Here is a 25,595-nt window from a genome sequence, read left to right as displayed (position 1 = left end):
GTCCATTCCAGTGCTTCACAACCTTATCTGTGAATGATTTTTTGCTAATATCCAATCTGAACTTTCCTTGGCGCAACTTGAGGCCGTTTCCTCTTGTCCTGTCACATGTTACCTGGGAGACCAACACCCTCCATGCTACAACCTCCTTTCAGGTAGTTGTAGAGAGCAATAAGGTTTTCCCTCAGCCAGAGGTGCCAGAAGTGCCAGAGTTATTGCTGGAAGCAACCAGGGTGCTGCCAGCCCATAGCTGGAGGTAAACACCCACCCGCCTTGCTTCTCAGGTCAGATGTTGGAGAGACGATGAAAAGGAAGAAAGCGCGAAAAGGATTCGGACGGTTGGCAATCAAACATCTACAAAAGTCACCAACCTGCGAGGCAACGCACTGTATCACCTGGCAGTCAGGGCGTACAACACGGCTGGGACTGGCCCCTCCAGCGCCGCCGTCAACGTCACAACCAAAAAGCCACGTGAGTGTGTGTGAGGACGGGGAGTTCTTGCTGAGAGGGTTTCTGCCAGTGATCGCCTCTCTCGTTTTCAAGCTTCCTCGAGTCTGAAGGAGCTGTCAGACTGTTTTTTGCCAGGCTTTTGTGCAGAAGACTTACCAGCCTCTTTGGTTTTTTGTAGGGCTCTTTCCTGTGTTAAGTAAGCAGAGCATGCAAACCTGAAATCATAGCTGTGCAGGAAAATTAAATATTTATCTCATTGTTCAAGAGGGCTTTTTTCTTCTGGTCTCAGGCCTGTTGAGCAACTGACAGAATCCTTTTTTCATTTAGAGCACTGTGTTGTGTCACATCTCCTGTGACCTTGAAGACACAGATCCGTGAGACAGCTCCTTAGCTTTCCAGAGCGACAGAACTCTGGGAGCACTCAGCTGTGGTGGTGGAAGCCACGTTAGCACTGGGAGGGATTCTAATGGGAAACGCTGCTCCTTATTGATACAATGCTGTGTATTTGGTATAGCACCAAGTCAGCCCCCTGGGAATATCATATGGAATTCATCCGACTCCAAGATCATACTGAACTGGGACCAAGTAAAAGCACTGGACAACGAGTCAGAAGTGAGAGGCTACAAAGTGAGTATTTTGTCAGCACGGGCAGCTGGACATTTCCAGCCCTGCACCACCTCCCTCACCACCACCTGGTCCTGCAGTGAATCCTCATTAAGCTTCAGCATTTGCTGGATTCTGATGTTGGTCTATAGGGAACATTTCCACGAACCCCATGTCAAGATGGGGTTTATAGTAAGACCAGACAAGGTGGTTTTCATGACACTTGCATGGTTTTCCAAGTTAAAACTGGAGCATTCCTCCAGAAAGAGAGGCCATGCCCGTGCAGAGGGAGCATGTTCTGCTGGCTGCTCAGCAGAGCAGCACCCGCGTGGCTCTCTGCTCATGGCCCTCCACCATCTCCGTCCCTCTGAAGCTCCCACCTGCAGGACTGCTCTCCTGCCTTTGGTGGAAACCTTCCAAAGGCTGCAGTTGACTCCTTAATTGCAGATAAATAAAATGCTTTTTTAATAGCTCCCATTTTCTTCAGAAAGCAAAGCCAAAAGGAAAAGAATCTTAATTAGTAGCAGTTTTAATAGAGTATAATTTAACTTGAGAGAAGTCTTGGGAAGAATTCAGCTCTATCACCTTACACAAGGGTTTAATTTGGCCCAAAAAAACATTGGTGTGCAATTGCCAGCCATTGCCTTTAGGGTTGAGTTGTGCAAACACTTGCCACCAGAGCTTGAAACGATGAAGAACCTGGACATGTTTTGTATTTTGGTCACAATCCGGAATGCCGCTGGCAGCAGCTTTGTGAGCCTGTGCCAGCTCTCCTGAATTTCTGCACTAACTTTTAACTATCTTTGGTGCACTGTATCGGATTATCAGAAATAAGTAATTCCTCTGGGTTTTTAGTCAACACTCAGATGAACCTCAGCAGTTTGGACCAAATTTCCATATATATTTTAGGTTTGAAATGCAAATTAAGAAGTCAGTTGAAAGAGAGTGAGACAGACTGGCCACCCTGAAAAAGCTAGCTCCATCTATCAGGTTTCTAAAAAGACATCTTTTAACTTAACTGTTAGGATAATATAGCCAGTTTTCTTTCCTGAATCACAGCAAACATTGCCCATCTTTTTTCTTTTTTTCCTGGAAATCTTGTATTTTATGTCACAACTTATGACAGAAATCAGTAGAATTCCCAGATCTTGGAAGGTAATTCAAAAAAGTCAATTATTCTGAGAAGCTGGTCATGACACTGCATCAAATACCTCAACTCCATTTCCTGAAGACAGCTGTGGGATTTATTTTAGCTTGATGAAGCTAAAGATTTCACCAAGAGGCTCCACCAGGCACCGGTGCAGTGTTTGGTGCTCCTCATCAGCATCACCCTCCTCCTAGTGTCACCTCCCTGCCGGGGCACTGTCACAGCTGTGCTGGTGTGGGTCTCCAGCAAAAACGTTGTGGGGGGGTCCAAATGGCCCCTCTGTGACCAGACTGTGTGTCTGAGCATCAGAGGCAGGAAAAGAGCAGCAATAATTCTGGACGCCCTTGGGGCAATGAACATCTCTGCTGTTTCTGCCTCCTCTTCTCTCTCCCCTTTGCTGCAGGTTTTGTACAGGTGGAACAGGCAGAGCAGCACATCTGTAATAGAAACTAATAAAACCTCCGTTGAGCTCTCCCTGCCCTTTGATGAGGACTACATCATAGAGATAAAGCCGTTCAGCGACGGGGGTGATGGCAGCAGCAGTGAACAAATCCGAATTCCAAAGATATCAAGTAAGGATGGGAAGAACCAGGGTCAGTGCCCATTCCTGCTGCCACCAAGCCATGGGGAGCTGGCATCCCCAGACCCTCTCCTCCTCAGGACAGACCCACATTACCCCAGTCACCATTTATGTCCCCAAATGGGGATGACGCAGAGCTGGGAAGCTGAGCAGGGCCAGGCTGTGGGTCCGGCCATCTCCCAGGCAGGGAGCTGAAACCCAGACCTGCCTGGGACTGGTCGTCATTCCAGCCCATGTTTCTGGTTTCATCCTGAGTCAAGATTAAACCATAATAAATGCCATCATAAGTAGTTATATTTGTATTTAAGATTTCTAGACACTTTCCACTCTCTTACTTCCATACTCATATATATGTTGAATATATTGTTCCACGGCAATTCACTGTAACGAAATACAAAATGCGGTGTTCAGAGGCTTTTGAATGTATAAGGCTACTGCATAGCCATATTCCATTGTGTGTTGGATGCATAAATATTTATTTAGGGAAACGAGGTTGTGTAGAAGAACAAACAGCAAAGAGAGTATTTTATTACACAACGTTGCCTTTGCAAAATCTCCATGTACCATCTTTCATTAATAATGCCGCAGTTTATAAGCTGCATTAAATCAGGAGCCTCTGCAATGCAGGATGATGGCGTTAAAATTACAGCAATGTACAAAGCCCTGGGTGAGCTCAGAATTATCTCCACCGTGGTTGTGCACTGTGGCTATACAAACCATACAGAGGAATTTAATCAACAGACATAGGAGAGCAGGAACACATGCCAGTTCCTATTTGGCTCAACGCAGTGGGCCCCAGAGCAGGTCTGCAGCTCCTCCGGGACGTGGATTCTGCTGGGCTGGTACCATAAGTAACAGCTTGAATATAGTACAACTGGGGGGAAAAAAAAAGTAAACAGGCCATGAAGTAATGTGATTGTGAAAGCAGCCTCAACACAACAACTGCAGGAATTTAAGTTAAACCGAAAATTCAGTTAGAGAGGTGAAACCCAATAAACAGGAGGCTATTGCAACAGGAGGATGGGACCATGCATGGGGTCCGACCTCCCGCGAGCCACATTGCCTCCTGCCACCACCGCACTTCATCAGAGGAAACAGAATTAAAATCTGGGGGCAGGGAGAGGTTTGGTTTAATGAACGCTGCTTTCCTCACTGATCTTCTCCCCCTCTCTCCTTTGCTCAGGTGCGTACGCGAGAGGATCCGGCTCTTCGACCTCTAACGCCTGTACGCTGTCAGCCATCAGCACAATAATGATCTCGCTCACAGCTCGGTCCAGTTTATGACAAAAATTACATAAAGGACTTCTTGTTTATAATATAAGCAACATTTAGCTAGTTGTTTTGAAGACACCCAGTACTAAGTAATATTGTGGTTTGAGTACATCTTACTACTGGAAAAATGTTTATGCTTCTTTAGGAATGGCATTATACAGTACTTCCTCAAAGCAAATATAGCTTTGTCTGAAGTTTCCTTGGAAACTCTGCAATGCACTGAAAACATCTGTAATATGATGTTACCAAAGCAGTTTACATATGTCCTTATATGCATATTTTTTATTATATATTTAGTGTTTTATAGAATTTTTTAAAGTTAACATATGATGTAGATATTAATTTTTCCTCTGCTATAAAATGCTATGGACAACATTATCATGAAAATATTGTTTGGAATTTTTTCCTTTATGACAGTTCAAAATTGTTCTTAGTAAATTGGCTGCAACTCTACTGTACAGTTTTACAAGGCTACGCAAGGCAGAACCATTGCAGATTTGGTTTGTAATGCAGCTGTATTTAAATGGCAGTGAACGATGATTGTTGTGTTAAATCAAGTGCTTATAACACACAAGATGTTACATTTTATTCAGAGGTCTAAGCAAGGCAAACTCAAAATACTCAGTAAGAACATTGTAATCTTGAAAAAATACATGAATATGGGTTGTTTGTGGACTACAGGACATGTAGCTAATATTCTGGCATCATGCAGCAAGGGTCCATTTTTACTGTGTTGAAATAGCTTTGTCTTTATCATAATTAGCATTAAATTGGGTAGGAATGAAGCTACCGCAAAGATGCGACCTCTGCCTCTAGTGACAATAAGGGAAAGGTACCTGAAAGAGTGAACGATGCGGTTCTCACCTTTGGGTGTAAACCCAGCTGAATCCACCTCGCTTTGGGGGATTTTATTCCAAGGAAATTCGAATACAGCGACTCTGAGATGTAAAGCTGCCCTGGGTTCATTGTCTGAACACACGCTTGCTTTCCACGTGCATTGGAACATAATTCATCATCCTTCATAACTCCACTGTATAGAAATCGCTTAGGAAATCTGGTGGGGACCGGGAGCACCGGCAGAGCCGTCCTGATTTTCGGGGAGCGCCGGGGGCTCCCCCGGGGTGCAGGTGTCGGCGGGGAGGTGCGAGCTCCTGGCAGGTCTCTGCTGGGGACTCTGCGGTTCTCTAGAAACTCTTCATAGACGCCTGAATGCAAAATAGAGTCACGCCGGAAAACAACAATATCCACAGAAAAATAATTCTTCTTAAGAGAAGGACTGTTTGTTACTACGGGGTAATTTTGTAAGTTCACTCAGATGGGATAACACTGGTAAAAGGCAATGGAATTTTCTATAAAATTTTCAAGTTTAAATGTGCTGCAGTTGTTTATTCTTCTTTTTTTTTTCCTGATAGCTTGAATTTGCCTGTAACTTGTCTTTTTTGCTTACAAAATAATACAGTTAACTTTTAGACCTTCTAAATATATTTATTCAGTAACTCATAATCAGGATTCCACTTGTGTAAAAGTCAGGGGTGTTGACCAGAGAAATATTGTCAGTATTTCAAGCTGTGTTCCTTTCTTAGTTTGATATGGTTACTTATATGTTAAAAAAAAAAAAAAAAGAAAGAAAAAAAAATCACAAAACCAGGAAAATGGAATTAAAAAAAAAGCTGCTGTAGTTTTCTCCCCCGTGTAAATGATATTTATCAGTGATCTAGCAGATGTAATCTTTTTTTAAAGGTATTGGTAATAAATATTCTGTCATTTGTAAAGATACCTGTCTTCTATGAGCATTTTTCCTCGTTGTACCTGGTGACAAATTTCCCCATGGCCTTAGGCAGCGCCTGCTAATATTGTAACTGATGTGAAGATACAAAATAGAAGAGTCTGTTTAAGTCCAAACTTTGTGGAGGCAGAAAAAAAAAATCTATTTGTATGTCTCTGTTCTAATACTTCTTCCAAAACTGGCAACAAAACATCTGCGTGGGTGAATTTGGGGTGGTAACGTCTATTGATGTAGAGTCGTGACCTTTCCAAGCTCGTGTGGGCTGGTGCTGTCACAGTGGAGCCTTGAGAAACTCAGAGTGGGAAAAAAGGAGAAAAAACCAAACAGACTAAAGTGGCATTCATCATTGTGAACTCACTGTCCTCACGCCTGACCACGGCCACCGCAGCCGGCCGGGAGCAGCAGCGTCTCCAGGCAGGAGCTGCAGCAAGTGGGAAGAAGAGCCAGAGCATCCCCGACCCACTCTGCGCCCAGAGCAAACCCCTCCAGGTACAGCACCGCTTCTCTGCTTATCCGTGCAGATTTCTGGGGATTTTTTGGAAGCACTGCTTGAAGTCGCTAAATCCACCAAACCCACTTTTCTAATTCTGATTTTTAGGGATAGCAGTGCAGGAGTCACAGGATTGTGACAATCTGCTGGCTCTGTGTTTCAAAGGAGCCATACTGCGCTTCGTGCTCAATGAAGCCTAAAAATGAAATGGCCCGGTAGCACAAATCAGTTTTTAAAAAGCAAATTTAAAGTTGCCATCTCTAGAGAGGGGTGAGGAGCATGTTCCTGCGGCTGCTGCAGAAAGAACACGCTGGATTTGGAGCTGGGTTTAAAGAAAAAAAACCTCAGAATAAATATTCCTGTGCGTTCCAAGCACAAAACTCTAGGAGTTTGAGGATAGATAGCTTCACCAGCGGTGTGGGCTGGCATAATAGTGGCAAAATGTGACACGCAGCCCCAAGAGTGGGCCTGTCCTCTTTGCATTCCCCACTGCTGAGCTCCCGAGCGGCACGTGGCAATAAGAGCAAACGGCCTGGGCTGTACTGAACGTGGTCCATTTTCTTTCTTGCTGCCTGAAATGAAGAGTCTCTGCTCTGAGGATGATGACGGTGAGGAGGCAGCTCTGCCGGGAACTGCTCTCCTCAGCCTGTGTGGATGGATTTGGTTTAGTTCCCCCACCGCACACCAGCATAAGTCAGCACTGGGCTGCCAGCAAGGGCTGGACCAAAGGCCTGGCTGGGCAAATGAAGACACTCCTGCTACTTTACACCAGCTCAGTTTTATTTACTACGGTGAGTATAACATATATCTGATGGCTTTCAAAGCCATCAAGCTCTGGCCATCCCCAGGGAACCCATCCACCATGGAAGCAGCAAGGACCTGATGTGCCCTTGCTGTTGATCATCCAAATGGGTTTTTTCATCATCACTGGCTTGTTGCAGTTGTTTTTTCCCCAGATGCACATCCTGTTCAGTGACACAGGAAAGCAAAAGTGTATTTTTCTGCCCCAGCTACCAGCCCATGTGCCCCAGGAATGCCTCAGCTGCCTGAGGCTGCCCCTGCCCTCCCTAGGAAGTGCTGATCATTCACACACGCGCTTCCACATGGCCAAATGTACAGCTGAAATGCAAACCACACTTCTTAAATATATTGCATTAATCTCTGAAATACCTTGCTATTCATACAAAGGAAATTATATTTAGAAATCTTATTAGGCCACTCAAAGGCATAATGTAAAATACACTGCAGTAGATGAATTCTCTTTAGTCTCATTTTTAGGATTTCACTAATGAAATTCTGATTTTAGACTGTTAAAGCTGCGCACCTCAAATCCATTAAAATCACATGCAGGAGAGACATTTGAAGTGCAAACATTGTTATATTAATGAGCTACATTCATTTTGATAGAGCCGTGCTATTTCACCCAGATCAGAACTGGGTCATTTATTATAATTATTTTTAGTCTGTAGCACCTGGGAACTCCATTACATTTGGCACTTTCCAAACAATTTACTTGCGGGGTCAAATCTTTCTTTTTATTCTTTCTTAATGTGCTTAACCCTACTTCAGGACAGCTCAACAGACAGGATGTTTCTTGGAGGCAGAAGGAACTCTGCAAGAACAGAAGAGCTTCATGGTCCACAGTCAGAGACGTCAAAGCCCATGTTGTTCAAGTGGTTTCAGGCAGGAGGTTTATTTGGTAACTCACTCAGTGGATTACACAACGTAAGTAAACAAATCACAAACAGAAACTGATGCTGTCTCACACTCACGTTCTTTTGGGATGCAACAACAGTTAGCAAAGAAAAACAGGTTGCAATACTGGGCTGGGATTTTCAAAATTACCTGCAGGCAGCTGAAGTTGCACCCGAAGGAGAAGCCCAGCTCCTTACAGCTCAGAGAGGCTCTTAAGCACACCCAGAGCCCTTGGCACACTTCTTTAATTACTGTACAGTTGAAAACTCTGCATTCCCAGCTGTGTTGTGTTTTGTAGGTGCAACCAAAGAGGTTTATCAGTTTGAGACATTTTTTTCCTTTCTTTAATTTTTTTTTCTCCCCCCGCTTAAGCTTTAACCTCTTGTGCCAGGAAGAACAAACAATCCTTTCTTGTCCTTTTGCAGACGCTGCCAGCTGATGTCAAAGGCAAGAGCCTGCAGCAGAGCCTTGGACTGATAACAAGCCAACTGCGAGTCTCGCATGTGTCCCCCATCCCGCAGCCCACGATGAGCAGCCAGGTGGGCAGCCAGATGCTCTTTCAGAGCCCACCCATCCCAGGGACATTCCCTCATTCAGAGCTGAGTGTTAGAAACACAGGTGAAGCTTGTTTCATACCGAAATCGGGGTCCCGCAGCACCCAGCTTGCAGTCTCGGCCAGCTGCTGTGATCCCTGTGAAGGCATCACTCATCAGAGTCCCACCGGGCTCACACAGCCAAAATCTGGGGCTGTTTCAGCCCCAAGGAACCGCGGTGCTGGGAGTGTGAGGACCTGGCCGTGCCCAGCCAGGGCTCAGAGGCGTTTTACGCTCAGCACTGGGGTCGGTGCTCCGTGGGGGGCTGCCAAAGGCTCTTAGTTGCTGGTGGCTCACGAGCGGGAGACTCCTGTTAGGTTTTTTGCAGTGTTTCATAGCTGTTTCTCAAAATAGTTTTCGATTCCCAAGCTGTGAATTTACTGTAAGTTTACATGTGGCTCCTTGCAGGCCTGCAGTGCACACAACCCATGCAGCACCCCAGGCCACCTGCAAATCCTGCCATGCACACAGAATCTTGAGATTTCAGGAGCTGTGCCTGTGGCAGGAAGGTACCAGCTGTGTGCACAAAAGTAGCAAGACTCTAATTGTACATAAGCTGTATAAGCAAACTAACCTTGTCTTAGCCTATAAATCAGAGGCTTTTGGGGTTTATGAAGTCCTGCAACTGCCAGCCTTTTCCCAACATCCAAAGTTGGTGCTGTTTAGTTAAAAAGCAAGATGTAAGTACCTTTATGCAGTTCAAGAGGGACACGCATGGCCTGGCCATTGTACTGTTCAAGCAGGAACGGTCTGGCTGCACAGCACAGACAGACACTTCCTTTACCAATGAATTGCATTTCTGTGGAGGTCGTTCAGGTTATTTGCTGAGTTCACACTGTTTCATTACAAAGTGTATTGCTGAAGGCCAAGTGTGAGTCCTCACTCTCATGATGGATGTGCTGTAGCCATGCCAGCACCGGGGATGACAGCACTTGGATGCTCTACAGTTTGTTTTACTCTTGTCCTAATATTTGACCCACTTTGGTCACTGCCAGGGACCACGGCTGGGCACCTTGCTGCCACACACAGGGCTGTGCCAAGTCCTAGTTTGCATTTAGCATCTTGAGTTGTCAGAGTTATTTAAAACAAAACAAAAATCCAGAAGATTAAGCTGTCAACTAGAAAAAAAAGCCATTAGCTCTTTTCCAGACTTTTTTTTCCTACACAGCCCTTTTACCATGTACTTATATCCTGCTTAAACTGGGACTTTTTGTTTAGTAGCTTATCGTTACAGAAGGCACCTCATGGAAGTGAGTCTTCCTCCCCCATTGGAAATGCCACTGCAATGGAGGTGACACAAAGGCCACTCCGGCGATGCTGGGTGACATGCTGGGGCCACGCAGCCTCGCCAGCCCCGCAGCCTCTCAGAAGACAGAGTTGTCAAGGGTGCTGCAGTAGAGATCCTCAGCGAAGCTGCTGAACTCGGTCTCCGTCTCACTGGTGCAGGTACGTGCTCTCTGGAAAGCAAACACCACTTTTAGCTGGTGAGCCAGGCGATAAACTGAGGTTATCAGCTAAGCTGCACTAATTAATAGAGAGCAGTCACAATATATTGTTTTAAGCCTGAGTTGAATATTTGTTATGAAACAAATGCTGCAAAGCCCTCACCTAACAACATGTTTTGCAAAGCACTGTGTTTCAAGTTGGTGCATTTAAAGACGGACTCACCCAAAAAACATTTCACGAGGTAAGAGCCAAGAAAAATCATTGGGTTCAACAGAATTTCACCAGAAAGTTCACATAGAGCTGCTCATCATTCTGTCCAGGGCCAGCAGCCCCCTGCACCTGTAAATTTCCCATTCGGCATGTTTTGCACAACATACACCTCTCTGTAGCCAAGGATGAAGAGCCCCAGGAGGAGCTGGAGGGCGGGTTACCAGGCCCATGAATTTTTCTGTATGCACAGTACTGAAGCCCACTTACAGGGCCAGATTCCGACCCCTCGGTACCGAGCAGAGCTGTGCCGGGACAGGGTGACCCGCGGAAAGAAGCAGAAAGGGGCCGTTCCTCTGCCGAGGGGCCCGCAGGGCAGAGCCGCTCCCCGGGGCCGAGCGCAGTTCCCACGGCCATGCTGGGCTTTCATCACCTCGCCCCACTCTTCATGCTACGAATTTAGGAACTGAATGGCCATGACAAACAGCTGCTGGGGGTTTCACTCTCCTGGTCACCTCTCCCTACTGGCGCCACCAGCCAGCAGAAAGCCTCCAGCCTATCGCACCAAGCTCACTTTAAGACATGACCAAATACAAGGCAGTGCTGCTTTTGATAGCATGAAACAGCCTTTGCCAGCTCACATTTTCTAGCTGCAGTGTTAATATTTGCTATTTCTCATATTCTTATTTGTGACAGCCTGAGTCATGTTATTTTACACCAGCGACTTTAATTAAAAACAAACATTATATGATAATCTTTTAAGCCTGTTTCCTTGACCAGATGATGGAATAAAAACAATACTGCAAAAATCAAACTCCTATTCTAAGGAGACAAATTAAAATCAAGTTACTGAGCAGCGCTTCTCTTGAGCAGACAATGAGGAGTTTTATCTATCTGTAAGGCAAACGTATTTATTAGGAAGTAACAGCAAACATAATAAGGCTTAAGACCAGCTTAACAGTAGGACCAAAACATTTCCCATTGTTAGGTTTCACAGAATAAATCAGCTCTCCAGGAGTCAACCTCCAGTCTCCGCCAAGGCCGAGCCATAAGTATGGCACCGTGTCCCTGAAATTCGTTGCATATTAGAAAAATCACTTGACAGTAGCACTTTAATCCTTTTGTGCATTTTTAACCTTCCCCAAAACAGTTTATCTACAAATAAGGCCAGATCTAGAGCTACTGCAGGCTGGGACCTGTCCTCGGCAGTGGAGGTGGCCACGCAGCCAGGTGAGAACTGAGCACAGCAGTTACAATTGCAAGAACAGCCTCACAAATTTCTAAATTCCATGACTAACTCAATGTTACACTCGTAGTCAGGGCTGTGCATATCATCACGTTAACTGCACCTATGAATTTCCTATTTGGCTTTTTTGCACAACGCATTTGACAACATAGTCTATGTTTCATATGGACGTTAGAAATTCTAAGAGTTCAAAAGCCTTTAACTGAGCAGTAACAAGTTATATGCTCACAGCCTTACAGGGAAAAAGCAACACACAAACACAAGCATTCCTTCTAGTCAAAAAAGAACAAGTGACTAAAATGTTATTTTACCTCATAGTCAATTGGGAAGGTATCTCTGAATTTGTTGCTGGGTGTTGGAATTGGTGGAAACAATTTGCTCCATATGTGGTTTCTGGAAAAAAAAAAAAAAAAAGTAGTGGAGGGATGTGGAAGAATTGCTTTTTCTGATGGATGGCATGTACGACAAGCAGCACGTGTTTAGCCCCGTGAGAAAGCACGTCTCCTCACACCGCCAGCCCTCCTGCCCCCTCCCACTCAGTCATTGGCATCCGACGGCAGCAGCAGGTTCAAAAGGGGTCAAAGTGATGGATAGTGGTCCACCAGCAGACACCCCGAGGAGTGGGCAGGTGTGCCATTCTTCACAGGACACTTCTGGGCCCTGGGGACATGCAGATGACAAGGAGAAGGTGGGCTGGCGCTCTCCCCCGTCAGCCTCTCCTGTGGCAGCCGCAGCAGAGCTGGGCTGGAAGGTGGGATCCAAGGGGCACGGCCACAGCTTTTAATGGCTGGCAATAAGCCTGTCTTGGAGAGAAATTAATTACTGTCTGTTCACGCTCATGGTCTTCCCAAGGGCTGTGTTGTCAGGTACCTTGTTTGGACAGTCGAGACAGGCTGCCTCTCGCTCAGACTCTGGTTTCTGGACGTAATCTGCCCGTGTCTCACGGTAGGAGAGTAATTGTAAATAATTGCATGCCGAGGGAACAAGGAGGAGCCAAGGAATGGGACTAGAGATGGCTGACAGTAAACTGTTCTGCTTAGCAGTGTAATAACTCATCCTGCTAACACCCTCTGAGATACTCCTTCCCTGCCTGACACTGTTTAATCTGGCTCAAGCTTACAGGCATATTTATTTTTGTGATAGCATGTGCTGCAGAGTGAACTTTTTCTTGTCTTTGATGTATCCCAGAGTACAGACTTCCCATTTCAATAGCTAAACAGCATTCACTATCTCTATCCCTGGATAGCAGGATGTCCAAACAGGGACAGATTTTAATGGGAACTTGGCCTGAGTGACAATTACAGGATTTAGCCCAGAACTAGTATCTGGTGCCTGTTCTGTGGAGTAAGACTTTCGCCCACACAGCGGAGATGTGGCCAAGGTGTGGAGCCCTATCTGTTGTGACCGAGGGCAGATCTGCTCCTCCGCCCCGTTTATTTTGTGGCAATTCTCCTGGCTGATATCTGGTTAGTTCAATGCTTACTTCTTCTAAAAGCTTTCTGAGTTGTCAAGTTTTCTTTTATCCTATTATTCCTCCTCACTAGGGAAGTGAGAAAGAATAATATTTTCTGACTATCAGCTTGGAGCTAAACTTTCCTGGCTGAGCTGATGCTGCCTTGAAGGAGATACTGATGCTTAACTAATTGTTAGGCAAAGGGAAGGGCCATACCACTGCTCACACAATAGACCCAACCAAGCAAGCTGTGGGGCATCTCCCCATTGCTGCACACGGGCAATGGTGTGTGATGGCGGTGGACCGCCAGAAGTGGGAATATGGGGAAGGAAAAGCAGGGTGTGAGGGAGTTGTTTTCAGGAGACGTTTGCACCCCCTTTGTTGAAATGGAGAACACAGTCCAACCATCCCTGACTGCACAGGACAAGTCAGGCTGTGCAGTCACCACCAGCAGAGTGGAACAGTAAGGTGGCACTGGTGTAATTCAGGAGTGGGGCTGGGATGATTGCCAGTATTAACACTCCAGCGCCTGGCATTATGTCTACTCTTTCCAGCTTTCCTGCTAAGGGTTAGTTCTTTGTGACCATATCCAGGTCAGCTTTGCAAGCACTGTTGTCTTCACAGCTCCTGCACTCCATCAGGTCTCCCAAGCCTTTCAGGAGGAAGGTGCTGGCGGCCCCATGATGTCATCTCTACCTTATTTCAGCTCTGAGTGAGGTTTTGATTTATGCTATTGCTGTGCAATGTAACCAACAAGATTTGGATTTGTTTGGAATTGGCGCATTTCTAGTTGTGTCAATGAAAGATGTTGATGGAGCCATATCAAAGTTATTTATTGAGCCAGCAAAATGCATAAGTTACATATCACTTCTGGAACAGAAACACTTGAGGGGTGCACAAACATCCAACAGAAATGAGGCAGGACACTTGGGTTCGTGGGGGCTCCTTGCCCCTCAGGTGCAAGAGTCTTTGCAGTGAGGCGTTGGTAGGGGTGCTGACAGTGATGCCCTCAGAATAGTCCTGTTCTTTTTTGCAGGACACTGAAAAGTTTCAGTTATGTGATTAAACATCTTGTCAGAAAAAGTGTTCCAGATATCTCTGCTTGTCTCTACATGGGTTAGAGCACAGCCCTTTCCATTAGTGCTACTTGGACCTTCAGGCTTTGGAAGCACCCCATGGGACCCTCGTGCCTTAACTCAGCATTTCAGGGCCTCCAGTTATTGTGCTGTGTGTGTCCTACTGAAATTTGCCACTTTTCCCACCGGCTGTGACATGAAAAGGCCAAAGATAAATAAAGATAAGTAAGAGAATAAGTTCTTCTTTTCCCTCTCCTAACCGCTACGATGAGATGGATAAAATATTTGTTTTCACAGTATGTTAGAGTGCCTTTTCTAGTGTCTTGCCTCCCCTGAGATTCCCTGTGACATTTTCCAAATGACTTCCCTGTGGCTGGTGGCTGGTGACTGCTGGTCGTGGACTGGGGTGAGGTGCAGAAGGCAGGGGGTACCTGGTGGAGGTCGGGATGAGCAGGAGGTCAGGGTATGGAGGGCCACTGACTGTTCTCCTGCCAATTAAGTGGAGGGCAGCTGGGAGCAAGTTATTAACTACATCCTCCTGTGGGCTCACCTCCAGGAGAAAATGTTATTCCAAGCCACAGTCTAAGAAGTACAGAAGATGCTTGTTCATAAAGACAGAGGGCAAGCTAGGAAAACTTTCAATTGTGCTTTTTATCAAGACAGTAACCCCATCAGCTACTGCAAGCAAGTGAAGGGAAAAGACTGTCCAAACAGTCCCAAAGGGCTACTTTGCCTTGTAGCATTTCTCCCAAACAGTGGTCTGTATCTCTGATGCCTGCAATCACCAGGAAGTACAAAGAAAAATTTATAGAACTCTTTGCTATAATTAAATTCCTTACAATGGCTTCAAATTGTATGAAATTTGAGATGATTCTGTGGCTTGAATTGCACGGTACACTTCATGAATTTTCAAGAGCACTAAAAACTGAGAGTACTAATGAAACTGTGATCTAGGGAACCTGTTCTATTTTTCTTTTTTTAATATCTGTAGATACAACAAATGAGCAGGCTAAGCACTGCATTTTATCTTTTTACACTTCCCATCTCCTCCCAGGGCAGGCTGGAGGATTAGAGAAGTGGCAAGGACTCTGAACAAGCAACAGCTTGGGAAGTGTGGGGTAAAGCTAGCAACTTCATGAAATTCAGTGCACCAGGCAGATAATATTTTAATCTCTTTGGCAAAGATGGAATATAATGAACCTTTGGGTGCTAGGGAATTATGTATTAGCCAGGAAGTGAGAAAGTCCTGGGGGCAACCAATGTAACATCAAGCAGCTGAACCTGGAAAAGATAGCTTATATTTGCCTAATGTATTAAAATTCATAAAATGCATTAGTTATAGCATCTTTGAGCTGGTCCTTGAGTAGAAGTCTTTCCCTCTACCTGTTTCTTCCCTTATATCTGTTTCAGGATCTCTGCAGGGAGTAATTGCATAATATCCAAACACTTGCAGAACTCTATAGAAAAACACGGAGCAGTATGATTGCTATTAACTGCTGTTTAATCTAACTGGTGTTGGTGTTTTGCTGTCCCAGAGAGAGAGGAGAGAGCTGATGAAGATGATGCTGGAGCAGCGGAGGACCTACAGCTATACGACAGGTCAAACCATAAAAGGATCAATTATGTGAGTAAGAGCAGTTTGAGGATTTCCACCAATACACCAAGGCAGCATAGTTGGGAACAAATGCATACGAAGCACAACATGAATAAACTCTCTGGGGAGTTAATCTATCTTGTTTCAAAAAGGATTGCTTATTGAGACCTGTTACGCTAATTAAATTGATTTAAGAACAGGTTATCATAGACACCAGACACTTTGGGGAGAGTTAATAACGGTTATTGTAATATAACATTCCTGTAGACAAGACCTTTATTTGATAAAGAAAATGTGCTATGGAAAGGAAAATAGCCAAGAACACATCAGGATGACCAATAAATTAAAAGACATTAAAGAAACTAATAAGAAATAAGCAGAGTTGAGGACAGCACTTACATTACTGGGAGCTCTGTTTATTTTGGACTGATAATTGCTGCTTGACGCATGTTTCAGGGGAGAAACTTGTAATTACATTGATTCTTTAATTCACCACTTATGATTTGACTAGTCACAGCTACAGAAATTCAAAGTGTAGGTCTGCAGGCTGAACTAGACACGACTGAGAAAATGCTGGTCTGTACATTTTAGCCATGAAAGATGCTCTCAGCAGCTCTCACCAGGGTTAAAGGCAGATTTCTCCTGGGGAAATCACTGGCCCAACCAGACTCATTTAAGTGAAGAAATGAGATAAGGACAAATAGATTTTTAACAAATCCACCTCATTCAGTATATGGTTTTGTTGTTTAAGATTACATTGAATAACCCTCTTACTCCACCAGTTTTGCTGAATGTTATTATTGATAATTAATGAGGCTGATTATTATTTATTCCGTACTTTTGCTTTGTATAATTATGCATGAATACCAGACTCAGTGCCCTTTCTTAAAGTTAAGCAAACTTGTAACAGCCCCCACAACTGTTGAACATCTAGTGCTTAGTTATACTGTAATTAAAAAGAAGATGCTGATACTTACGTTTTGCATATTATAGCAACTAGCAGGAATGTGCAGCACGTGGACACACAAAGCACAGTGAGAATCCAGGTTACGGGATTCTCCAGTTTGTTTTGCCCTGAATTTCAAGGAAAAAAAAATATTATTTTAGTGCAGATTATGTTAGACACACTCTTACAAAAGATTTTATGAGCTGTTTCATGTGATTATATTCAGACCACAAATTAAAATGCAAATGATGGAGATGTATCTAGAATTAGAAATGAAATGCAAGAACAATTTCCATGAAACTGACTCTCTAATTTCAACAATAAATTTCTTTCATTTTGACGTAAAGGAGAGAACGAGCTGAGAAGCAAGAGGAGCCAGGGCCACCAGAAGGAGGACGGGGTCCGTTAGCTGCCGTCCCGAGACACGCAATGCCACGCAGTGAGCGCACGACTGGTACACAGCAAAGACGCTGTTTGCTGGTAATCTCAGGCACAAACTGTTTGTTTTCCATTAAACCATTCTTCATTTCTGTTATTCCTTTCTAATCAGGAACTGTATGTCTCTAGCTTCATAAACTTGCATGTAAAAAAGACATCAAACTCCCCCATTTTTCTTATGAGCTGGTTGCTGATACGTTTCTTCAGGAAGAATTTCTCTACTGCCTCTGCCTGTGAGCAGACATGGGTATTTCTATCAAGGTCAATGTTTATGTTTTGAAAAGGCATTGCTCAGTGACCATGACCATTATTTTGTGCCACATTATGCCATATAACAAAAACATTTACATTGAACTGCATTTTCAAAAGGCTGCTGAGTCCTCGTGTGCTTACGATAACTACCTCTCCTATGTATCAAGGTGTCAGCTGTGCCATTACCAGGTAATGGAAAGGACATAAATCAGCCAGCAGCAGGAGCACTGGGTTTATTGGTGCTGTAGACGAAACAATATTTGACTGTGGCCAGATTTGTCTCCGAGCAACGAGGCGCTGAGCCTGCTGTCTCCAATGACAGCTGCGGTCGCAGGGCAGTCCCTGCGAGCAGCACGTGGCTGACGCCGTGTGCAGTCCTGTGCGAGCTGCCCTGTGCCTTCGTGCCATTGCAATTAAAAATGAGTCGGGATGGTTTATTTTGTCTTCAGGGTTACTGCTTTTCTTTCAAGAAAATAAGATTTTGGGTGTAACTGCCAATGAGTTAAGTCTTGAGGATGACTGGGGCAGCAAACTGTGGAAAACTGTTAAGTCCCATCAACCAATTTTAAGCCTTCCAACATGACGGCTGGGAAATGTCTCCACTTCCCAAACCAAAAATGGAAGGATCTGAAGTCTCTTCCATCTTGTGTCAGTTGGCAATGGCCCCAAAAATGCATGATCAGGCAACATTAAGTCTCACTGCAACTCAGAGCAAGGTGTGGGAGAAGCAGCAACTGCAGAGACTGTTCTGTAGCCCTGAGGACCTGCCCAGGACTCTCCTCCTCAGGTTTCTCTCCAAGACGTGCCTGGAGGTCCCAGCCCAGCCCCGCACAGCATGGTGACCAGCACAAGCCCATGAACCTGCCTAGTGAGAGGTGTCCACATAATACAGGGCACAGAGGGAACAGATGAAACTTTCTCAGAGCCTCGGAGCTAGTTAACAGCAACGTAATTGCTGGCTGAAGTATGTACTGAAACCTAACAACTTATGCAATAACCAGGACTGTATCAACGAACTGCAACAAGCCTCTAAAAACCCATTTTCTTGGGAAAATCTGAAGTAAGTGGACCTGTCCTTGGCTATTTTTGAGACTTTAGTAAATTTCTGTGGAAGACTAACTTTCCCTTTTTTTTTTTTTTACCATCAGAATGAATTTTCCGTATTTGATATGTGCAGTGTGTGAGCAGAGGTGTCTGTAAGGGCGATGTTTCCAGGTTCCTCGGTCATCATCACTCTGCACAGCAGAGACAGCTCCAACAGTGCTCCGGCTCTTTCAGCCTTGCTGGGAAAGCAGAATCATGACAGCACAAATATGCTGCCAGGTACTTCTCAGCCTCAAACTTGACCTGTGGATCTTTTAAATTGTGAGCCCGGGCAGCGGCTGTTCACCTGTACTTACAGCTTCACAGATGTGGTTCACGTTGGGCTGCCATGTGTAGTTAATGAAGGTGACCAGCCCCCTTGGCTGTGCTGATGATTTTTTATCTAGCTTGCTTTGACTACAGTTCTTCTAAACAACCTTTTAGAGACAGCTGATATCAAGGTTCAGATTTATAACACTCTCTTTGGCAGCGTACGGCTGCATTTCACAGGGTTCGATCACCACTGCCCAAGGAAAGGACCCAGAACTGTGTTTCAGTTGGGAACAAAGTTGGAGGATTGCTGCTCCAGGATGGGCAGCTTAGGCCAGAGTCTTTCTCAGGACACAGGCTCAGAAGAGGTCCACTGGTCTTAAAGTTGATCTCATCAGAATATTTCCCAGATAGGCACCTGAGGCTAACAAACAGGCCCAATTTTCTTAATTAATGAGATGATTGGTCAGTTCCCCATACCCCGAGTGGTTGGGTTGCTGAGCTTCTCTTCCCAAGAGCACCAGAGCCATGGAGCCAGGTGGGAAGGTCAAGGGGATGTTTTAGAATAAGGAGGCAAAACACCAGCAGATTTGCATTCACTAGGAAATAGATACAAGAGGGGAAAATATAGTAAACAGGAGAGTGTAAGGGACTTTTTTTTTTTTTTAAGTGAAAACCAGGAAGTTAAGAAACTCAAAAGATAAGAGCAAAGGAGGATGTCTAAGAAGAAACAGTTGATAACGTGCTGTGATAAGTAAACTGTTATTTTCATAAAAACATGTTTAGCAAGCAAGAAATAGAGAACAAAATGGGGCAAATGACCATGTTCCAAAGATGCTAAAACCATGCTCTTTCTTTTTCTCCCCAACATTTAAGAGTTCAGAGAACTCCAGCAAAGTAATACTTGACATGATCACTCATATTAACTTCCAGCATAAACATCATGATGCATGCCAAGGAAATACATGTAAACACTTAAGAAGTAATGCAACCAAAAGGCCTCACCTAGAACTTAGGTGTTAAGCTAGTTCAAAGCAGTCTTTGAAAACAAAAGCATGTAAAACCAAAATACTGTCTAAAAAAACCTTCCATATGTCTAAAAGTTTGCTTGGGAATTTTTGTTTTTAATAGTTTTAATGGAACACAGATTTAACTCCCCTTGGCATTAACAAGTCAGTTTCTTCCTCCAAATACCTGTTTTCCTGGCTTCTATGAAAATTACTTGGTGTTGTGCATGCTTGTGATTAGGCAGCATTTGCTTTCCAGCAATGTAATGATATTCATTACAAGACAGAAGCATGTCATTCTTACCAACATAAATAATTTCACTCCAGTCACTCCAAAATCCTCTTGTACGACATATGCGATGATTAGCTCTTATTTGTATGGAATACCTGCTGGTAACATCAATCTGTAATCTGAAGTCATTTGAGGATATCTTCAGTATCTGTTAGGAAAACAATATTGTACTGTTATAGATGACATAAGACTAAACAATTCAAAAAACGAAACTTTAGTCATGTATGGCTTAAAAACAAAAAAACCACCCCAAACCAAACAACCAAACAAAAAACAAAAACCAACCAACCAAACAAAAAAATCCAAACTCCTTTACTAGATTAATAGTGAGCATCTGGCCTTGCTTTTGAAGTAAGATTTCTATTTTTCTAGGTGTAATTTCTCTCATAATACATCAATATTTCAGGGCAAATTCTTGAAGATGCCTCATTTTTGCATTCTTCCTTAAGAGATTTAATGCTGGATTTTCAGGATTGTCCATCCTCCTACTGTTCTGAATCTAGAAGCATAAAATTGAATAACTCCAATTTATGTCCTTCTGCTTTCATAGGTCTCTTGGGGATAGTTTGTTGCAAACATAAATGCAATCCAGAAAAAAAGAGGAAAATTCTGAAAACTGATGAGAGTTTGGCTTTGTTGAACCCTAGTCACAAATGGAACACAAGTTTCACCAAAAGCCCATAGTTTCAAAAATGTACTAATAGCAGGTTTTATATAAAATGTTTATAGCTTTGTAACATATCCATGAATAAGAAGACTTTTTCACTAGGTTGCATAAAGGCAAGTTTTAGCTATATAGGACAGTCAGCTCAGAGATGGGAACACTATGTAATACTTGGGCATCAGAGAAGCAATTACCTGCTTGTTACCCGACTTCAAGTTGAAGAGGTAAAATTCATATTCAAAACATTCTTTAGGGAAAGGAGAAATTGGCTTCTCCCACATGGCCAGGAGATCATTTTGGTCTAAGAATACAGTGACATTTCTGGGAACATTCACTTTCTCTACAAAAAAGAAAACTGTACCAGTAAGTTATTTATAAAGTTTAAATACTAATCATCGGAGCACTTCATAATCTGATAGTATTTCCAATTTCACCTTTTGGACAGAAGAGATAAGGATTTAGGAGAAATAACTGTATTGGAGAACATAGTTAAGGGAAAATAGCTTTAAAAACTCACTTAAAAGTTTTGGAAAACTAGATTACTGGGAGGTGGGGGGGGAGCTTATTAAATTAATTTTCACAAAAACATGAAATTAATGATAGAACAGTTAGAAAAAATTACTTTCAGGAGAAGAGAAAAAATATTTTAAAAAACAAAGCCCATCAGCAACAATAACAACAACAAAACATGTAACCAGGAAAGTTACTGAAAAGGTTACTACCTTTTATTTGACAGTCTATGCCTTTCTTTAAAAGGACATGATTATTCTGAACATTATGCATCTTTTTGCTTTTAAAGAAAGGCTATAAAATAAAGGTAGGTAGTAATAATGGTGCTTCAAGGTATATTGACTAAATCAACTGAAAATTAATATTGGAAATAATCCTTTGGCTAACACACAGAATAACTAATTGTCTTTTCTAGGTTTTTATTTTTGTCATTTTATAATTTAAAATAAATTATTAAAATCAAAGTTAGTTAAAACCATCTATTTCTGTCTTATAATCTCTTCCAATTTAATTAAGATGTCTGTGTAAAACCAGCACATACTTTCACCTGCATCAAGAACCATTCAATCCAGTAGTATTCTCTCACAAATCTTTTGGCAATCCTGCTAGACATTTTTAAAAAAAAATTATTTCAAAAATTTATTTTAAAAATTTTAAAAATATAAAAAATAAAAAAAAATTAAAATGCTAGACATTTTTTTAAAATATATATTTCTACTCACCAATGGCATTTTGGTTAAATAACTGCTGAAAAGGTTTGATTACAGCATACTTGCTAGACCCATTAATGTGTATTACAACAAGCTTGTCAACCTCTTCAGGATCAATATGAGTCACTGAAAATCTGCATTCAGTATTCCTGTTCCACTTGTCTTTGATATAATCTTGACATTCTTCAGTATATGTCTCATACCTAAATTAAAATACTTGTGAGACATGATGCTCCTAAAGAAACTCATTGCTGACTAAAATGGGAGAAAACACCAACCTGTAAAAGAGGGAGTACTTGGTATCTTCTGGTGCCCTTTGGCCAGGAAGCCAAGAGCAGTGGAGAGAAACAGTACTAGAAACGGTGATGTGAGTAACACAGGACAAATTAGTGACAGATGTCCCTGGAGCACCTAAAGAGTCAAGGAATTATAGAGCAGAAAGAAAAATCTTTTGTAACAAGACTCGTAAGAAATTCATGTTGCTAAAACATTTTCATTACAGTTTTTGGTCCATTATATCTATGTCTGTTGTATCCATTTCTCCTCCTTATCACACAGGTCTACCAGTTATGGACGGATGACGATTCCCAAACAGTGCAAATAAAGCTGTACCACACAGCACCATTACATATTTCATGTATACCTTGCACTTCAAGGCAACATGATCTTCTGATATCCTGGTGTATGAAAGTAGGTTATCTTAGCCTTAGCAAGGAATTTTTAGAAAATTGTATATTGGTTAAGCATGTTAGGCACCTCCAGATTGTACTCCAGGCTCCAGAGCAGTACAGAAAGGCCTGAACTAAATCGCTTGGCAAGATCAATGTAGCAGGTAGAGGGGGAAATGCTGTATTTTTTCAAGTACTAAATCTGTCACCTTTTGATGTCTAGTCCACAGACCAGGGCTGAACACAAAATTCAGACCTCCCTTGTATTTCTTCTTACCTGGTGGAGGTGGAAGATTTTCCTTCACCCAATCACTTCTCATCTGAAGGTCATTATGGAGAAGCAACGTCCGAACGTGTGCAGAGAAACCATTGTGAAGTTCAGCTGTTCGGATACTGTGAGTCTTCTTTGTATCATACTTGAAATTTTAAAATATCAAATAAGCATCACATGTGATGGGAGCTGAAATAAGCAACCTGCAAACGCTGATACATTCTTTGCAAAGAGGCAAACCAGCCAGCTAGCTTAGCTGGTTATATTTAGTGTATAAAGCTAGAGAATACAAATAATCCACACAAGAAGCGTTTAAGATTTCTCATTTAAGACAGCAGAACTCTTATCTTACCACAAATTCGTCTATAGCTTACAGCTGTGATGAAACATGGCCTGACATTTTAATGATTCCCTGTCATTAATGTGAATTAAGTGAGCTGATTTGAATGGGGAAAAATATCACTAAAACCCAGTATCCCAAGATGAATGCTGCAGACACTGCCAATTCCCAGGCTAAGCCCTGTCCCAGTAGAGCTGGACCCATAAGCATAGCTGAAAGGAAATCTCTCCAGCACCCAAAGTATTCGTTTATGATGTAAAAGAATAAGTGATTCAATATGCCAGTCGTTCAAGAGACATATGACACCTACTGCACCTTGGTTTGGTCCAACATGTTTAACTCAACAGGAATTTAACCTCCTTAGGAAACTGGTCTTACGTTTTCTTACCTCTTCAGGCACGGGGCTTAGGATTTTCACATCGTATCTAATAGTGTAGTTTTTTTGTTCTTGATTAGGGTTTGGTTCCCAGTGTAAAAGTACTTGTGCTAACGAAGAGACCGTAAGGGTGAAGTTAACAGGTGGGAAAACCTGAACTGTAAGGGAGAAAACAAAAATATTCATGACATAGTAATCCAGTTAATTGTTTAGAGTAATAGCTGTTTACAAGCAATGAGCAATACAAGCAAATACTTTCACTTCAATAGCATATTCTCTCAGCAGCTTATTTTAAAAAGTTTCTAATATCTGAAAAATATCTTAACGACCAAAGCTTCATCAAATGAGACTTTACTCAAAACTTAGCTTAAAAATAATTTTTACAACCATTTCAACTTGAAAATCACAATGATATATTACATTTGGCTTGCTAATTGAGTTCAGGCTTTTCAGCTTGATCCTTATAACCACATAGGCACTGAGCATCTGTACTGATACGGGGCTGATCAAGTGATCAACTGTATGAACAATTCCCACCCACACGAGCCTGCAGAATAGCATAACGTGGCGGGGGGGTTTAAAAGAAGGCTGACAGCCACGAGAAGTTGTATGTGTGAGAAAGAACAAATTGATGAACAGAGGAATTAAGCACAAATGGAAGAAAACATAGAAGAATGGGAATAATAATTTAAAATGACAGGGCAGGAGGGATTCCTGGAGCTTATCTGGAAATTAGGAAGACCTCATGCTGAGGGGAAATGTTAGCATATAAATAGCAAGGCAATGAAATAATCAATCCGCTCCCCTCCATTTCTGGAGTTCTTCAGAGCCTGTCCTCCCTTAATTACCATCTCCAAGGCAGCTGAGGGACATCAGTACCCACTTCTCCCATGATTTCAACCTTTGATGCCCACTAGTTCAATTTTCAAGCATGCACCTTGCATTAGGAAAATGTCCTCAGGAAGGCTCAGAAAATCCCAACACAAACCACCTTGAACTGCTTCTCTTAAAATTTTCCTCATTGAGATGCCCACAAAAAATGGCACCACTGAGGCTGTTGACACCAGGATTATGCCAGTGACACTTTGTGTAACCATGTTTCTGCAGCTAACTGCAGTTTTATTCCTCTAAGTAAAATCGCTCTCTGGAATAGTGCCTTTGCTCTGGCTGGATCAAATTGTTGAATAAACCAGGCCAGGAATCACCGTCCAGCCCAGAGGGCAAGTGGCACATCCCAGCTTGTGTCGACATGCCGGAACTCATGGCACGCCATGGACTCGTTTCTTTAGGTGTAGAACAGCGCATTTGACCAACACATAGAGGAGACTTGGTCACACAGTGGTGCTAAAGCTGCACACTGGTAGAAGATGCCTTACCTCCTGCAGCTTGAGGTATGTTTGGCTGAACCATTGTCCAAAGGAGGATCAGAAAAACTCTCATCATGTTGGCCATAACCTTTAGATGGTAAACGAGAACGGCCACGTATCAGCATATGTGCCTCGTCGCCATTTTACAGAGGCCGATAGCTAAAAATGAACACAATCCCAAGTGTTAAGCACACAAACCATGGATCACGGTATATCCACATGATCAAAGGATTGAAACTGCCACCTTGCAGGAGATAGACTCTTCTCCTTCCCTTGCAGGAAAATGCATCCTGTTATAGCTAAAATATAAATACCACCAAGCACATTTCATTTTGCTCCCTTTTCTTTTGCCAGCCCTCTTTTAAAAAGCTACTGGTTTCAAACACTGTCATGTCATGTGTGGATGTTCCAAGTAGCTGTCATGGACTTGGAGCATCTCTCCAAGGAGAACAGCAAGTTGGGTTGAGGTATATTGGCCTTCAGTAGAGTCCCACTTACTTCAAGAACAGAAATAACAATATTTTCAGCTGCCATTATATGTTAAGTGGCTACTTACTGGAATTTACTTTCCAGTTTCTATTTCAATCAAGCTTGCTAAAGAAACAGTCTCAGTGCTCACCTCGTGGCTAATTCTCCAGTGTTAATTACTGGGTGTAAGAGAAACGATTTTGTTTGTTTCTAATTAAAATGAATGACTGTTTTTAATGCTTAAAACCAGCATGTTCTTATGCTTCCTACAGATTGTTTCATGAAGTACTGGGAGAAA

The 25,595-nt window shown here is 42.9% G+C and overlaps 2 protein-coding genes across 2 annotated transcripts in view; one reads left to right on the top strand and one right to left on the bottom strand.

The window, feature by feature from the left end:
- Positions 1-4,321, top strand: part of LOC135992861 (contactin-4) — a 161,764-nt gene extending 157,443 nt beyond the window's left edge. Inside the window, exons 19-22 of the mRNA XM_065642267.1 lie at positions 282-468; positions 962-1,074; positions 2,601-2,769; positions 3,961-4,321. Of these exons, the coding sequence (XP_065498339.1) occupies positions 282-468; positions 962-1,074; positions 2,601-2,769; positions 3,961-4,061 (570 nt within the window). The 3' untranslated portion in view covers positions 4,062-4,321. The remainder of the gene's footprint in view (positions 1-281; positions 469-961; positions 1,075-2,600; positions 2,770-3,960) is intronic.
- Positions 4,322-9,977: 5,656 nt separating this feature from the next.
- Positions 9,978-24,938, bottom strand: IL5RA (interleukin 5 receptor subunit alpha). The gene is made up of 10 exons (XM_065642836.1): positions 24,839-24,938; positions 23,475-23,620; positions 22,753-22,891; positions 22,086-22,218; positions 21,820-22,010; positions 20,782-20,927; positions 19,936-20,071; positions 16,613-16,709; positions 11,824-11,905; positions 9,978-10,070 (listed from the first exon to the last, which is right to left on the bottom strand). Exons 1-10 carry the CDS (start codon positions 24,912-24,914, stop codon positions 9,978-9,980), a joined length of 1,239 nt encoding a protein of 412 aa, XP_065498908.1. The 5' UTR covers positions 24,915-24,938.
- Positions 24,939-25,595: the final 657 nt, after the last annotated feature.

This window comes from Caloenas nicobarica, chromosome 11 (assembly GCF_036013445.1).
Source record: "Caloenas nicobarica isolate bCalNic1 chromosome 11, bCalNic1.hap1, whole genome shotgun sequence".
Taxonomy (NCBI): Eukaryota; Metazoa; Chordata; class Aves; order Columbiformes; family Columbidae; genus Caloenas; species Caloenas nicobarica.
This window is presented reverse-complemented; position numbering and strand designations above follow the sequence as displayed.

Bases quoted from the DNA above. Each gene is read 5' to 3' on its own strand.
- IL5RA (XM_065642836.1), bottom strand. From the start codon at position 24,914: ATGGCCAACATGATGAGAGTTTTTCTGATCCTCCTTTGGACAATGGTT. The intron at 23,621-24,838 runs GTAAGGCATCTT...TCTCCCTTACAG, and splicing joins CATACCTCAAGCTGCAGGAG to TTCAGGTTTTCCCACCTGTT. The intron at 22,892-23,474 runs GTAAGAAAACGT...TAAAATTTCAAG, and splicing joins TAAGCCCCGTGCCTGAAGAG to TATGATACAAAGAAGACTCA.